The sequence below is a fragment of the Mustela nigripes genome, chromosome 9 (genome assembly GCF_022355385.1).
Source record: "Mustela nigripes isolate SB6536 chromosome 9, MUSNIG.SB6536, whole genome shotgun sequence".
NCBI classification, from domain to species: domain Eukaryota; kingdom Metazoa; phylum Chordata; class Mammalia; order Carnivora; family Mustelidae; genus Mustela; species Mustela nigripes.
Genome location: NC_081565.1, coordinates 4,506,701 through 4,523,552, shown reverse-complemented (window position 1 = coordinate 4,523,552; position 16,852 = coordinate 4,506,701). Strand labels below are relative to the sequence as shown.

At 49.3% G+C, this 16,852-nt stretch overlaps 1 protein-coding gene across 8 annotated transcripts in view; it reads right to left on the bottom strand.

The window, feature by feature from the left end:
• The window catches only part of RAPGEF1 (Rap guanine nucleotide exchange factor 1), a 112,836-nt gene that overhangs the window by 58,773 nt on the left and 37,211 nt on the right, over positions 1-16,852 (bottom strand). For 6 of the 8 annotated variants that reach the window (XM_059410486.1, XM_059410487.1, XM_059410489.1 and 3 more), the window contains exons 2-4: positions 8,558-8,697; positions 7,852-7,965; positions 3,042-3,220 (exon numbers count right to left, since the gene is read on the bottom strand). In XM_059410486.1, the coding sequence (XP_059266469.1) occupies positions 3,042-3,220; positions 7,852-7,965; positions 8,558-8,697 (433 nt within the window). The remainder of the gene's footprint in view (positions 1-3,041; positions 3,221-7,851; positions 7,966-8,557; positions 8,698-16,852) is intronic. The other 2 variants (XM_059410491.1, XM_059410494.1) reach the window with 1 other exon arrangement.

Here is a 16,852-nt window from a genome sequence, read left to right as displayed (position 1 = left end):
AAACCCCACAAAAAACAAACCCAAAACCAAAAAACCCCAAACAGGTTGTAAAAACAAAGCTATTTCAAACAAAAACCTGAACCGAACAAGGCTCTGGCGAGGTCGGTATCAAACGACAACTTCCATCTGGCCCCGCATTCCACTCGGTGCATGTTCCAACAGGAGAAACCCAACAGCCAGAAAGAATGAAAGGCAGCTCCTCGGGTCCCATCAGGACCGAGAACAGTTTACCAAAGGGCCCGAGAGAGCCGGGGCTTGGCTGCCTCACAGAATAACAGGAGTAACAAGTGTTTGCTGGACCCACTCTCTTGGGAAGGAGGGTGGTGGGAGGGAGACGAGAACTCAGTCTTCCCTGGGGTGGGACATGAGGTGGCAGCATCCTGCGGGGGTGGGGTGTGTGTGTGTGTGTGCGTGTGCGCGCGCGTGCACAGCCAGCACTCCTCCTCGCTTCAGGCAGGGCCAGGTGAGGGCTCTGTGAACAAAGACTGCCGCCTTCTGCCAAAGCGCCCCTGGGGGAATCCCACCAAAGCACCAACCACACTGCTGAACTACTGGCCAGGATAAGCCGAAAAGGAGGCAGAGAGACACTCTTCCGTAGAGAGACACTCTTCCGTAGAGAGACACTCTTCCGTAACAACTTCTAGCTGCACCGAATGGCAACACTTCCCTGAAAGCATCTGACGAATCTGGCAACTGTGTTACCTTGGAAGCAGAATATTCCTGTGTTAGGGGCTAAGATACTCAGAAAGGGGGGTCCTGGACTGTGACCATGTCCAGTGGACCCGCGGCCAGTCTACTTCGGAAACAGAGCGGAGCCACGCACACTGAAGGCCAGCACCGATCCGGACGCCCCACCGCGCGGGAGAAGCCTCCGGGCGCTGCTCTCACTCAGCGGCCCAGGGACCTGTTCCAAGGTTGGTCCACCACTGTCCCAGCGCCCTAGGGGAGGGCGACCGAGACCCTGCCAGCTAGGACCCGCCCCACGGAGAAAGCTCGGGGAAGAAGCCAGGAAAGCACGTTCTCAGGTTATAAACTGCACTGAGAGGAATGACAGGACGGAAGAAATCGAAGAGGAAACTTCGAAGAGGAGCTATCAAGGCGACCAAGAAAAATATCAGTTGGTTTTACAAGAATTTCAGGAGGAAAAGTCCTGGAAGTGGGATCAGCCCAGGACTACCTGAGGAAAGTCCTCGCTTATCACGCCACATCCAGGCGTTTGCTTCCCTCTAGGAAATGGTTCTAGACATTTTATCGCTAGTTCGTCAATTACAAAATACCTACAAAAATCCCCATAGACCAAAAAAAAAAAAAAAAAAAAAAAAGCCTCCAAACCAGCGTGCCATCGCTTGATCCATTCCTCCCGTGTTGGCGCGTCCAGAAGGGAACCGCCCGGGTCCAGGAGCAACAGCCCCAGCAGCCGCACACGCTCAGCACGGTTCGCTCGACCCCCCCGGAGAGGCTCAACGCCTGAGCCCCGATTGCCCACAGCCCCTCGGTCAGGCCCCAGAGTGGCCATGCTGTGCTCTACACGACTGCCGTGTCTCCTACCTGTGCCCACCAGCCTCAGGCCCTTGCCTTTCCTGCTCCCCTGCCCCGAAGGCCTGTCCAATTCCTACCTTTCCTTCAGGCCCTGCCCCAGCATCTCCTGCTCTGGCAAGTTCCACTGGACCACGGGCTCTCCTCTAACTCTCCCTCTTTCAAATCCCAACAGACCTTCCATTTGGTACCATAAAATTAGCACCTTATCACCTGTGGGAAAGTTGATTTTTTCCACAGGATTCTAACTCTCCCGTGGTAGGGACCACCTCACGGGTAGAGGTGCAGGAGAACAGGGCATAGAAAGCGAAGCCATCTACTGCCTCAGAGGAGAGCCGTGTGGGGCCCTCTATGAGCTGGGCACGGGGCTCACTACCAGGGAGACACAGTCCTCGGTCTGGAGGCCAGCACACAAAGCACTGTGTGTGTGTGTGTGTGTGTGTGTGTGTGTGTGTGTGGCAACTGAGCAGGGCATGCCGAGACCCTCAGGCTCCTCCTCGGGGACAGCAGCAAGGCCTGGAGAAGTGAGAATAGCAGGAAGGCAAAGCCATACCAATGTTTTCTCTGCCACCAGCTGGCCCGAGGAGTATAATCTGCAGGGGGCAGCTGGGACCCGAGGGCCGAAGCCCCAGGGCAGAGAGCTTCTTGGAAATAAAGACACTGTTTGCACTATTTCCCAGAAGAAGAAACTACCAAGTTCTGAAAGGGGTTCATAAAAGCTCAGTCTCACTGGGCTCTATGAACAGGAAACCATCTCAAGGAGCTGAAAACAGAGATGCGTTGATCCTGAGCAGGTACCAGAAAAGAAACAAAGCCAGCAGGCATCTGACAGCCTCTCAAAGGAAAAGCGCCTGTGAGGCTCTCACATACGATCACATTTAATATTCCTTTCCTAACAACAGAGACGGGAGCAAGCTGCTCCCATCCTTTAAGAGGAAAATGCCCTCTAGCAGGAGAAGCGTTCCTCCACGAAAGCTCCTTGGGAAGAAGGCAGACTCCACGCCACCCACCTGGCTTCCAGGGGCTCCGGGCGCTGTCTAGGAGATCCTAGCTTGACACAATGGAATGTCTCATGAATCCATGCTCAAATGGGATTCTTCTCTCTTTTGGCCTAAGCAGCTAAGCAGTCGAGGTTTCTACCAGGCTAGGTATTAGTAAGATTTCATGCTCCCATAAACCCAAGGAAGGGTACTAGCTATGTGTCGTGTCCAAGTCTCAGCGTGATTACTGCCAATGACGCGAGGCAAAGAAACCACCACACACTTACCTGCGGCTACATCCCTCCCAAGGCAAGAGATCTCCCTCAGTGTCAAGGCCTCATGAGCCACAACCACCTCAACCTTGGGAGAGCATCAAGTCATAGCTGTGGAGGGCGGGGAGAGGACCCCTTTCCCTCCCAACATTCTCCCCAATCCCCAGAAGCCTGGAGTTTGAAGTGTCCCCACACCAAGACGCCCGTAGGCCTCCCTCGCTCTGACACAGCCAAGGACTTTGGCGCAACTTACCTGTGCTGAGTTCGAGGATCGCTCTGCACCAGCGGTAAGATGGCCTCCAGCACCTTGCTGGCTGACCCTGGAAGCATCTCCAGGACCTTCTTATCAATAGCCATTTTGTCCACAATGGTCTTAAAGTAGCGCAAGGCACTAACAACTTCCTTCTCTTTCTCTTCCAGCCAGCTCAGGTTCTGAAAGGAAATGTTAAGCATAAGGAGGGAGGAGAGAGATTAAAGGGAGCTATTTTGAGAAAAATAAAGTATGATTTCCTATAAACTAGCTTGACACTGGTGCAAACAGAAAAGGCTTCTTGCTGCAGAAACCAAGCCAAATCACCTTCTAAGGATTGCAATCAGGATACAGAGGCTAGGCTTGAAGGAAGGAAAAGGGAGCTTGCCCCAAGAAAGTTCACCGAGATCCTCCTGCATTCCCTCCCCAGTACAGACTGACATGGCCTGAGGTCTTAAAAATGGCTTCTCCTGCTCTACCTCACTGAGATATCGCCACTCATCTCATTACGTGTAGGGAGGACTAATTTGCTCACAGCTGTAGAAGCTTAGAGAACCAACAGTTAGATCTCCTCCCGGTGCTTATCTATCCAGTAAATCAAATCCAGAGGTCCCAGGCCTTTCAAAGACCTGAGGGACTATGCAAGATGGGCAGAGGCATTTGTGTTCAAAACCCGTCTTCCCAGGACCCCTCACTGGAGTCCCACATTCAACCCAAAGAGACAGCCCCCTCTCGAGGACATGACGCGGCTCTCTCAAAGGGTCTAGAAAGCCCGGGGTTAGAAGGGGCGGACGCGCTGAGGTGAAAAGGCAAAGGAGTCTGAGCAGGCGGCGGTGACACAGGCGCTGCCCGGGCGGCAGACGCGAACGGTGACACAGGCGCTGCCCGGGCGGCAGACGCGAACAGCACTCGGCCCCTCTGCTCCTGCAGAAAGCCCAGCGAAGAGGAAAACCACATACAGAGCCCTACACTAACCAGCATTCAAATTCTCATGCCCAAATCTTTTCTCTACGACTACAGGATACCTCGAGTCCACAGTCAGTGGGCACACACGCACCTCGGTTCCTTTCCCCAGCCTCCCTCTCTATTGGCCCTAATGTCAGCAACCCAGGTCCCGGCTGGCTGGCAGGGAAGGGAGATCAGGGCCGTCTAGAAAACAGAAGCCCTAGCCGAGTGAAACGGGTTACATGTTCAGTGCAAATTACGACGGCTGTATAGGAGGAAAACTGCCACCTGTGGGCTCTTTGGCGTCCAGTGACTACATTAATAAAAGCAACTAAGGGCAAGAAGAACATCCTAGAAAAAGCTGATTTAAACAATAATCTGTAAATAGATGAATCACATATAACAAGAAGTAATTATGATTCGGAACACTAGCTCTCTTCTTAAACGATGGCGAATGTCAGTGTCAATTTATTTAAGTTGCCATGTTTAATGAATGGGAATATCAAAAGACAAATAGACAAATGGGATCAAGAAGTAAACAGCTTCTTCGGTGAGGCAACTTCCACCCTCAGTGGGGCACTTCCCCAAAGGTGGTCTGTAGACCCCAAGGATGATGTTTTCTAAGGGGAGGGGCACCCCTTCCCCACCCCCATCACTGGCCACTTTACCCTCACCTTTTCTCCTTTTTTTCTTTTTTTAACAATCGGACACATTTATTCACTGTATGTTTCCAAGAATTCAGGCTCTTGTTTCCCACCTCATGGACCTCATGGAGATAGGAGCTTTCTGCTCTGCCACTGCCCGCCGGGGCCAGGAAGGACATGACTATGAAGGAATCACACCCAGACAGCAGTGTGACTGAAACCCCTGCTGGCCAGTCTGGCTAGAGGGCCCTGGCCTCAGCCCTGCCCATCTCAGCACAGCAGGACATGTCCGGGGCCAGGGATGGTGAAAGATGAGGAGGAGGCAGCAAACATCATGAGAAAATGTGTCGTCAGGTTTGCCAGGGAGAAAGGGGCTGATCTGGAGATGGGGGCACCCAAAAGGGGCAGGAGGGCACTTCTGAGCACAAAGAATCTTCCGGTGCTTTGCAGAGATCAAATGAGCCACTGAAGCGCCAGCCTGCGCCGCACTCCTGCTAAGGGAGCTGACAACTTAGCAGCGTCAGGTCCCACCCGCTGGGCATCCAGCCAGCTGTGCTCCCAGAACCATCGGCCTCCGAGCAGGGTCCGCCCGCAGCCCCTCCGCTTCTGAACAGCTCCGCGCCTCGCAAACGCAGCCAGCGGTCAGAGAGTTTACAGGGAGACTCCCGGACGGAGCTCGTGCTAGAGCTGGGAACCCAAAGCCTTGGCTCCGCTGATGTCACCTGGCTGTACCGGGGCATCCCCTCCTGCTCTGGGGGATGACGCCACTGTCCGTCCACAAACCCGGCAACTGCCTGAGGGTCATGGTGCTGGGGGAGGGCCTAGACCCGAAGCCACCACTGGGCTTGAGGTCCACTGGCTTCAGGCTCATCTGCAAAACAGGGAGGCTAATCCCTAACCTGGGTGACCTACAGAGCCTGATGTGGGGCAGTGAGTGAGAAAGCACGTGGAAGTAGTTCATAAAATAAAACCAGATTTTGATGGAGAAAACTTGGGCCAGAGCCCAGACTCTGTATATGAGCAATAAAGAAGCTTTTGCACATAGTTACAGTGAGGAGTAAACAGGACAGCGTGTAGAATCACCCAGGACAGGGCCTGGGCAAAGAGAGACCTCCGGGAAGCTGCAGATGAATCCGAATCTGTGACCTCCTGAGCTGCAGTTCCCCGGTATTTAAACAGGGAATGCTGGGGCGCCCAGCTGGCCCGGGCAGTAGGGCATGCGACTCATGATCTCAGGGTCATGAGTTCAAGCCCCACATTGGGTGTAGAATCTAGTTTAAAAAAAGTAAAAATAAAATCAACACAGAATGCCATGCATATAAACTGGGGTTAAAATGAGAACATAAATGGAAATATTCTCTAAGAGGTAAGAGAGCTAGTAAGTAATCAAAAATGATGATAGCCAGTGACAAAAGTATTTTCAGATTTCTCCAACAGCATCTTGTAAGTTCACACGTGTTGGCAGACTCGCCAACACTTCCACTTCTGCCTGTGGGCTTCTGCTAATCAGGTGTGTACTCACAGTCCTGGGCAGCTGACTGGGGGCAGAGCAGGGTGATTCAACCCTTCTTAAAGGATGACAACCAACAACTGGAGGAACTCTCTTCCCCGGGTGAAGATTGTACCTACAGCCCCTGCCACAGGACGGGCTCTCAGCCGCAGCGTTATGGATATCTTGCAGGGGATAACCCACTGCTGCAGGGGGCTGGACTGTGTGGGATGTTCACCAGCATCCCCGGCTTCTACCCACCAGACCCAGCAGCACCTGCTTTACCAGCCTAGTGCTGACAACCAAAAATGTCTCTAGACACTGCCAATGTCCCCTGGGATTTGCAGGAACTCACCCTGGGTGAAGGACACTTTCACACTCACGTGCCCCTGTGCCATCTCTTGGAGAGATGCAGAAAGGGGGAACCGCTCCAAGAACGGAGTGGAGTGACAGTCTCTTATCAGAGGGGACCAGCAGGACACAGCCGCTCTACCCCGGGCTGCCAGCGCTACTCTACCCAGCCAAGGACACTGCTTGGGGTTGTTGTTTTTGGTTTGTTTTTTAACCAAACTCAGCTCCAAGAGGTTGCTGAACAGACTGAACCAGAAAATGACTGTGCTGCACACCAAGTCTTCTACTTTCCTACTCTGCTGCGGTCCAGGGTTTCATCAATCTGTCACACAACCAACACTTGACCTTCTTCAGCCTCCTTTGGGAAAAAGGTTATTCAACAAGAGACTTTTGGACTTCAGACTTCAATGTTCTCCACTTTTAACTAGAATTTTACGATATTCTGGTCAAAACAAAAACAAAAATATAGGTACACTCCACGAGTCAAGGCCTACGTGTCTACGTAATGGGGCAGCATCTGCCGGCGGTGTCCAAGTGCAGGTGTGACATGCACCGGAGTGTTTGGATGCATTTGTCTATGGGCTTCCTTTTATTTTACATTACTACGGTTAATTCTGCTTCTCTGTTTCGTGTGTGAGTCGCCATCTGGATTTGTAGGACATCCCAACATCAATTCCGGCTCTCATAAAGAGGAAGCGCGGTGCCCCGCCAGCACTGACGAGGGTGTCAGGCGGCCCGAGCTCACCTCAGCTCCACTACCTCTTCCTGCGCGACAGTGGCTAAGGCTTCCTACCTCTACAGCCTCGGTTTCCACTTCTGCAAGGTAAGTTTCCACCTCCCAGGGTCGCTGTGAGTGTTCAGTGAGAGAGTAAGTGCAAAGCACCGAGCAGGGGGGCTCAGGCAAGTCTGGACAAATGTTAGCAGCACAAAAGGTGTCCCCGGTCCTCAGTACTTGGTTCTGTGGTTCTCACCGCACACAGTCTCGCACATGTGTAACCCGGCGCCTGTCCCAGCAGACGCTCCTCCCTAATGAGTCCCATTCCCTGAGCAGCTCAAGGAAAGAAGAGCGGGTCTGAAGAGCTGAGACTCACCCACCTCCCCCAGAACCCGCCGGACCCAAGCAGTATACCCAAAAAACCCCAGAAAGGACCCCCAAGCTTTCGTCACGGAATGCTGAGCTCTCTCCAAAGACCACAGGGGCTTGGATCAACTTCATTTCACCCAAGGCCCCTTGGACTGTTTCCTGAACAGTGAAGCCCACAGCTGCCACCCAACTGAACACAAGGATATTGCAGTAGCTTTTTCCTTCCAGCCCCAAAACCACGGCCCAGGATTCTGCAGTAGAAGGCAAGGCAAACCCAATTGTTCTTAGCGTCACACTGACCTTCTGCCTCTGAGACCTGGAAGCCACAGCACTGGTGGACATAAATTCTACTGCCTGCTGCTCCAGATCCAAGGGGAGAGGGTAGCCCTCTGGTAGAAATCTGTCTGTTGCCTCCTGGAAGAGAGGAAACCTGGATTCCTACAGAGCTTGAAATGGCCATTTGAGGCTGCAGGGGGGGAGGTGAACGTCTACCGCTGTTCCGACACGGCCGGCCCAGCCAGCCCTGCTCAGGTTGCCAGTGCTTGAGGACATCCTTGGCCGGGCTTTAAGAATTTGGCATGTTTCAGAGCATGGGCCCTGAAGCCTAATGAAGGATGTTCTGGACGTCACACGCCTCCCTCTAAGTGTGCGTGTGTAGGGCAACACGGGGCCATCTGGGGCAGGGAGGCAGCACCACGGGGTGTAGACACGGTGGGCCGAGCTGTTTTACGTGCCCAGAGGATGACACATCTGGAAGAGGGGAACTGTTCTAGCCGACTGAGCTCGACTCTGATTAACAGGACAAACACTCACCATCCTACAGGCTCACACTGCGCAAGGACGCTGGCCGTCCCTGCCTGGCAGCACGAACGCTGTGGAGTAGGTATGGAGCAGGTGTTTGGCACGGAAAGCTGAATCCCCAGGGAATGAACTTAAAAACAGCACAAACTCCTACTGCTCGAAGGAGGCGAAGGCCGGGAGGAACACCTAGAGAGAGTCGGCTTACTTTGCTCACGGGCTTCTCCGGGGTTTTCACAGACGCCTCGGCTGGTTTTCCCTTCTTGGACGGCGTCCTCTTGATTTTGGGTGAGTGGAATTTGTCCTTCAGCTTCATGGTGAAGGAGGAGAGATGGGAGCGCTGGGAGTCTGGAAACAAGGAGGGGTGAATGGTTAGAAGCAGGGTAGGAAGAAGCTGTGCTCCGCGGACCTTCCGCAGAAATGAGCATCGTCCCTAGACAAATCTTCTTCCCTGGCTGTTTAGTTACAAAGGAAAGGAAAGACGGATCTACTGAAACACTTCTGCTCACGTGTTTTAATTTCTGCAATTTCCATCTAAATTAGGCTGTTCAGAATTGTGGAAGTCAAAGGCAGTCAGAATGGCTATGGAAAAAGAATCTGCCAGTATTCCAGCATCCTCTTTACTCTGTCTGATGAGCTGAGTCTAAGGGAACTGGCTAAGAAGCAAGAATACCAAAGCAGAATCATGGATGTGCAGAATGTAGGAACTGGAATGAAAGTCATACATTTTTGAGTCAACCTCCTTTTGAGGTTTTGAGTCAACGTCCTCGTTTCTGTTGGTTTAGGGAACAGCAGCAAGTGTCACAGGCACGGCCTCAGAGTCGGCACTAGAGACTGAAACAGCACTGAGGTGCCCAAACCCCCGGAACAGAGTGCGAGACTGGACGGTTTCTCTCCAAGGTCAGGAACAAGCCCAGCGTGCCCATTCTCACCATTCTTACTCAGTATCGTACTCCAGTACCTAACAAAAGTCGTCTAGCTTGGGAAGGAGGACATAAAACTATTTGTAGATGACCCTGTGTATGGAAAATCCCAAGCAATTCACTAAAAAACTATTAGCACTAATAAACCACAGGATCAATATACAAAAGTCTGTTGGGTTTCTGTACAGTAGAAATGAATGTTCCAAAATGAAATTTTACCAAGCTTCCATTTAGGGGCACCTGAGTAGCTCAGCTGGTTAAGTGCCCAACTCTTGATTTTGGCTCAGGTCATGATCTTCAGGGTCGTGAGACAGAGCCCCATGGAAGGCTCCCCACACAGTGTGGAGTCTACACGGGGTTCTCTTTCTCCCTCTCTCTCTAAAATAAATAAATAAGATCTTGGGGTGCCTGGGTGGCTCAGTCAGTTAAGAGTCTGCCTTCGGCTCAGTCATGATCCCAGAGTCCTGGGATCGAGCCTGCATTGGGTTCCTTGCTCCATGGGGAGCCTGCTTCCCCCTCTTCCTCTGCTGCTCCCCTTGCTTGTGTACACACACTCTCTCAGTCAAATAAAATTTTTAAACACTCTCTCAAGGGTCTTTCAAAAATAAATAAACAAATAAAATAAAATAAGATCTTCAAAAAAGCTTCCATTTATACTACAGGGAAATGATGGTTGCAGAGGGAAGGGGTTGGGAAGACGGACAAAATGGGAGAAAGGGAGTGGGAGACACAGGTTTCCAGTTACGGAGCGAATAAATCATTGGAGTTAGAAGTACAGCATAGGGAACATAACAATGATATTGTACCAGCGCTGTCCAGGGACAGATAGTAGCTACACTTGTGGTAAGCCCAGCCTAACATGTGGAGATGCTGGCTTACTGTGTCCTACACCTGCAACCAGTGTAACACTGTGTATCAATTACACTTTGACAAAAACAAAACAAAAACAAAGAGTTCCCGCTGACAATATCATCAAAAAGAATAAAATACTTAGGGGCACCTGGGTGGCTCAGTGGGTTAAAGCCTCTGTCTTCAGCTCAGGTCATGATCCCAGGGTCCTGGGATCGAGCCCCACATGGGGCTCTCTGCTCAGCAGAGAGCCTGCTTCCTCTTCTCTCTCTCTCTCTGCCTGCCCCTCTGCCTATTTGAGATCTCTGTTTGTCAAATAAATAAATAAATAAAATCTTGAAGAAAAAAGAAAGAATAAAATGCTAGGCATAAATTTAACACAAAAAGTGCAAGATGCACACTAAAAACTATAAAACATGGTGGAAAGAAAGACAATCTAAATAAATGCAAAAGCATACCGCGTTCACGAATTAAGACTAGTATTAAAATGTCAATATTCCCCAAACTGATCTACAGATTCAATATAATCCCTTGGAGAATCCCAGATGGCTTTTTGCAGAAAATGATAATCTAATCCTAAAATAAGCATGGAAATATAAGAGACACAGAATAGCCAAAACAATGTGGAAAAAAGAATAAAATGAGAAGACTCATCTTCCTGACTTTAAAACTTCCTATTCAGAAGTTATAGTAATCAAGATAGCATGGTACTCACATAAGGACAGGCATATAGAATAATGGAATAGAATTGAGAGTCCAGAATAAATTGGCCACGTGTCTACGGCCAATCAATTCTTAACAAGGATGCAGGCTATCCAATGGAGGAATGAATGTTCTTTTCAACAAGTGATGCAGGCACAACTGGACATTTCACATACAAAAGAACGAGAACGAATCTGGGCTCTTACCTCACACCATATACAAAAATTAATTCGAAATGGATCAAAGACCTGAATGTAAGTGTTAAAACTATTAACTTTTAGAATAAAACCTAGGGATAAACTTTTTGTGACCTTTGATTTGGTGATGGTTTCTTAGAATGCCAAAAGCACAAGTGACAAAAGAAAAATCAAATGAATTGGACTTCACTGAAAGGTAAAATTTAAACTAGACTTACCGGGTCGCTGTTTTGCACCTACGAATATCAAATCATTAAGTTGTACACCTGAAACTAACAGGATATTACCTATCAATTAAAACATTTGTGCTGCAAATGATACCACAAGAAAACGAACAGACAAACTACAGAATGGGAGAAGATGTTTGCACTCCTACACCTGATAAGGCCCTGCATAGAGAAAACAATTGTAAGAAAACTCTTACAATTCAACAACAAAAGACAAATAATCCAATTAAAAATGACCCAGGGACTTCAAAAACCATTTCTCCGAATAAGATACACAAATGAGGAATGACCATACAAAAAGATGCTCAACATCATTAGAAATCAGGGAAATGCCGAAACCGACACAAGTTACTCCTTCAAACCCACGGTGCAGAGTAAAAGACACGTAGTAACCAAGCGTGTGATGGCTGGGGAGCTGGAACCCTCCTACACTCCTGCTGGAAATGTAAAATGGGGCAGCAGCTATGGAAAATATCTCGCAGTTCCTCATAAGATCAAACACGGTTACCGGACGACCCAGCAATTCTATTCCTAGGCATATGCCCAAGAGAAATGAAAATACACATCCACGTGATTCGTACACAAAAGGTCACAGGAGCATTACTCATAAGATTCGACAGATGGAAATAACTCAAATGTCCATGAACAAACACATAAAATGTGGCATACCCATACAACAGAGTATTGCCTGGCAATAAAAAGAAATGAAATCCTGAGACCTGCTACAACATAGACAAATTTGATAAAATTATGCAAAGTGAGAGAAGCCAGTCACAAAAGACCACTTGAAGGATCTTCCATTGATTTGAAATGTCCAGAATAGGCAAATTTATAGGGACAGAAAGTAGGTTCGTGGCTAAGAATGAGGGAATGGGAGAGGGAAGGAGAGAGGTTGCTAATGAGTTTTCTTCTGGGGCAGACATAAATGTTCTAAAATTAGAATCTGGTGACAGTTGTACCAAACCCCAGTAAATTACTACACACACACACACACACACACACACACACACACGTAATTCCACACTTTGAGCCAACTGTATATGTGAATTATATCTCAATGAAGCTGTTTTTATAAAAAGCAAAAACCCACTGAGTACTTCCTTCACCTCACCATTTACCTCAGTGCTGTCCAGGTCTGAAACCATCTTATTAAGTGATTTATTTATGTGCCTGTCTCCTCACAAGAATGCAAACTCACCTGAGGACCATAGCTGTGCATGCCTGCATCCCCCGTGCTAACATGGTACCAGGCCCATAGAAGATGCTCAGTAAACATTCAACCAACCAATCAGGAACTATCCCACAAAACAGACCGCTTCTTTTGATACTACCTGAAATTCACAGAAAATATTTGAAAGTAGTTGAAAATTAGGGGACAGAACATGATCCTATGCAATAGAAAAATAAATGCTTTGTAGTTTTAAAACTACAAGGCACCGCCCCTTTTTGATTTTAAAGATTTTACTTAAACATCAGAGAGAGAGAGAGACCGAGCAAGCACACAAGCAGATGGAGAAGGAGAAGCAGACTCCCCACCAAGCAGAGAACCCTCAGACTTGATCTGAGGACCCTGGGATCATGACCTGAGCCAAAGGCAGATGCTTAACTGACTGAGCCACCCAGGTGTCCCAGGCACCCCCCCCTTTCCATTTTTCCAACGGTTTACTATTAAAACACCCTTCCAAATAAATGACATAGAACCTTGTGCTACAGGTCTGTCACCATGTCTGTTACTGCCTGTGGCTTCAGAGAGACAAAGACTTTCCAGGTGGCAGGCAGGATCAGGTAAACTACCTGGTCTTTACCAACTATCTAGAAGCCCACTGCACTCTGGACCAAAGAGAAAAGCCAGAGCCTGACCTTCGTTCATATGCGGGCAAGCCAAACACGGTTTTGTAGCTGTCTGCTGGCAGGAAGCCCTTCTTGGACCCCAAAGGTGTAGAGAGATCCACAGGAAGCTGGTGCACCTCTCCCCGCACACGGAACAGCTCAGTACAGTGTAAGGAGGGGTTCTCGGCAGCTGCCCTTACACGTCACAGTCATCCCTGGGAGTCACAGCGGGGACCGGCATGGTGCGGCTCCTCCGTCCTCCTGTACCTTGCCTCTTCTCCCCAAGCAGGTGCGCCCCCCATACAATCTGTGCCTCCTTCTTCATACTTCAGAATGATGTCACCGGTCCGATCATACACGCAGGAGTTAAAAGGGTAAGCTCTCAAGTCAGACTATCTGGGTTAAAATACTTCAAAATCACCTTCCAAGTCTTAGGTTCCTTTTTCTGGAAAACAAGGCTGATGGCCCTGTCCTTGAGATGGCCAACGTGATGTAGAATAAGCGAGGCACTGCCTGGGAGGGTCTTACCCAGGTGCCGGGCACATGGTGCCTCCGTGCTGGGAGCTGGCCAGACGGGACTAGCTGGAAGGGGCAGCGAGGCTGACCAAACTCAAGATGAATTCTCATCTCCCGTAGCAATCAGGTTATTCTGCAGCATTGAACTTTTTTAACTTAACAACTCTAAGTAATTGAGGGCCTTAGAAATGCCATCCTCCTCTTCCTCTAGCATGGGCCGGAAGTCTCAATCTGTTTCCCTCTGTGGCTGCACGTCTCCACTGCCTGCCTCAATGTCCCTACTGTCACAGTGCTAACCAGGCCGGTTCCCGAGCCAGGGGCGATGGTAGAGTAATGTCCTAATCCGTGGGACTTCCACCCACGCAACTAAGACTGAAAGCAGACCCAGAAAAGCAGACACAAATGGGGAAGTCTAGGCAGGATGCATGGTTTCTCCACCGGTCAAAGACCTCCAGAGACCTGGGCTGCCCGAGCCAACTTCCGCTTTGCCCGTCTGCGACCCTGAGCTGCTGTATGAACAGGCCAGATTCACCACCTGCCATCACAACCGGGCAGAACAGCAACGCACAGTGGGCCCCTAAAAACCTCTCAGGTTCCTGCACTCACGGAGCCAGCCCTGATCAGGACCCAAAAAGCAATCAAGGGCACCTCCTGGAGGCAAGAAGTGTCTTACAGCACTTTCTCAACCTCAGCCTGAAATTCTAGTCCGTCTTGAGGCACAGCTGGCAATCCCTATCAGCATTTCAAGAAAGAACTGCATCCACCAATAAATGTCTCTCCTGGGAGTATTTAATAGCCTAGAAAGACGGACCTTTAACACTCAAGGTGTTAAATCAAGTGGAGAAAGCTGGTTCTTCGTAATGGTGACGGACCTCCTCAACTCTGGAAATAGAAGACAGCACTAACTAGGACAGATTCTGACTGGGAGGCTGCTTGTCATCTTTTCCTTGAAACAATGGGTCAACAACGCGGATTTCGGGTGGCCTGCAAGGTCACGCAAACTGCATCTGCGAGCTGACAGAGTACTATAATGACCGGAGCTGGCGGGGCGGGAGGAAGCAACGGGTGACGTCTCTGCTAGGGTAATCTTGCCAACGGCACCAGACACGCACACGTGCACACACCCACTTCCTGTCCCTCTTCTTGAGTCCCTCAAGTGTATCAATCACCTGGCCGAGAGGCCAAAGCCAAGCTCCCACTCTGCGGGGGTCTCATGTCGCTTCATCAACCACTCTCTTATTAGTCCCTGACTTCTTACTTAGTTACACTTCCGATTTTGTACACGTGCGTTTTTAGAGATCTTCTCATACTGAAATTAAAACAAAATTTTGAAAAATTCCACACACACAGCCCTTAGAATTAAACGCATCCATCCACTGACCTGGCCTATCAAACAGAACTTTCAGCAATGATGGAAATGTTCTGTATCCGCACCGTCCCACATGATGGCCCCTATGTCTACTGAGTACTTGAGATGGTGGCTGCTGTATCAGACAACATGGCTCTAGAAGCAGAAAGTTTTCAAGTCCACTGATGCTACCACATGCCCCTTCATGATCACACCTTTCGACCCCAAAACGGGTAACTGTGACTCTGATTTTTTTTTTTTTAAAGATTAACTTACTTGTGAGAGAGAGTGAGAAAGAGAGAATGAGTCCCAAGCAGACTCCGCCGTAAGCATGGAGCTCAGTGCAGGACTTAATCCCATGACCCTAAGATCATGAGCGGAGTGGAAACCAAGAGCTGGCTGCTCATCTAACTGAGCCCCCAGGCACCCCCTCCTCCCCACGATTCTGATTTTTGTGTTTATCAGCACTTACTTTTTTTGACAGTTTATAAGTATAGCTTAATTTACAGCTTTGTGAATTTTACATAAATGGAAATATACTGTACATATTCTCATGTTTTTGCTTTTTCACTCAGAGGTAGGTCTGAATCTAAGCACACTGGAATATATGTACACGCTTTCACTTTCCATGGACACGGGGCTGTTTCCAGCTTCTAGAAACAACACTGCTATGAACATTCTCATACCTGCTCCTGGAACACATGCAAGCGCTGTGAACAGACTGCTTAACTACAGAGTATATACTGTATTTTTTAATTTTTTCTGGTCTGCTTTCTTTATGGCCTTACTTCACCAAAGCAAACAAAAAACCCTCCTCCACTCAAGAAGGAAACGCCATAAGCTGCTATTTTATGGTACTTTATCAAATCTTTGAGAGCAGCTTCAAAGGTCACCGAGAAAATTTAAGAGAACAGAGCCTCAGACCACTGTTCATTGCGGCATTTACAGCACGGAAGGTCAGAAACTCCCAGTGACTAATCTGCTAGTCATTTCTTCCAGAGGAAGGGTGGCTTACGTAGCCTCATGATTTCTGTATAAACGGCCACAGTGTTACTAAGAGCAGGCACTTTCTTGGGCAACCACGGCAGGACGCTGACCCAGCTGTCAGACGAACGTCAGAGGAAGCACAGGCTGGAAGAGAGGCATGCAGCCTGCTCACAGAAGCAAATCTCAACAAACCCCCAAGCCCCGAAAGTCTCACCAATTTTTTCCTGAGCAGTCTGCCAGGGACCAATATTTCATTCACAGGTTTTCAATTTGCTCCTCAGTCAAGGCTAACAACAGTCTCTGCCTGGTGCCTACACATGTATGTATCAACTGGCGTTTCCAATGTCACTTGTGGCAGCAGCTGGGATCCCAACTTAGCAGCGGTTTCTGTCACGGCTTAATTTCACTCTGGATAAGGGCAGTCTCTAAATATCAGCCACATAAGGGAACACAACGTCAGGGTCAGGGTGGGTAACACTTTGAGGCAGTTCCAAAATTACTGCAACCGATCTTGAGAAACAGCGTGGCTATCAATTTCTTGTTCCCTACAGCGTACTGGGTTCAGAACCGTGGCACAACCAGGAAGGACCTCCATGTGTCCGCTTACACGAGTTCCCTCTAAAACTACCTACCCAAGCCACACTCCCCCATTTTCCAAACATGTAAAAAGAACAACTATAGTGGAGAAGTGGCTTGAGGACATTAGAAAGAACTTTTTAAAGACTTTTTCTTTTTAAAGATTTTATTTATTTATTTGACAGACAGAGATCACAAGTAGGCAGAGAGGCAGGCAGAGAGAGGAGGAAGCAGGCTCCCCGCTGAGCAGAGAGCCCGATGCGGGGCTTGATCCCAGGACCCTGAGACCATGACTTGAGCAGAAGGCAGAGGCTTAACCCACTGAGCCACCCAGGTGCCCCTAAAAGT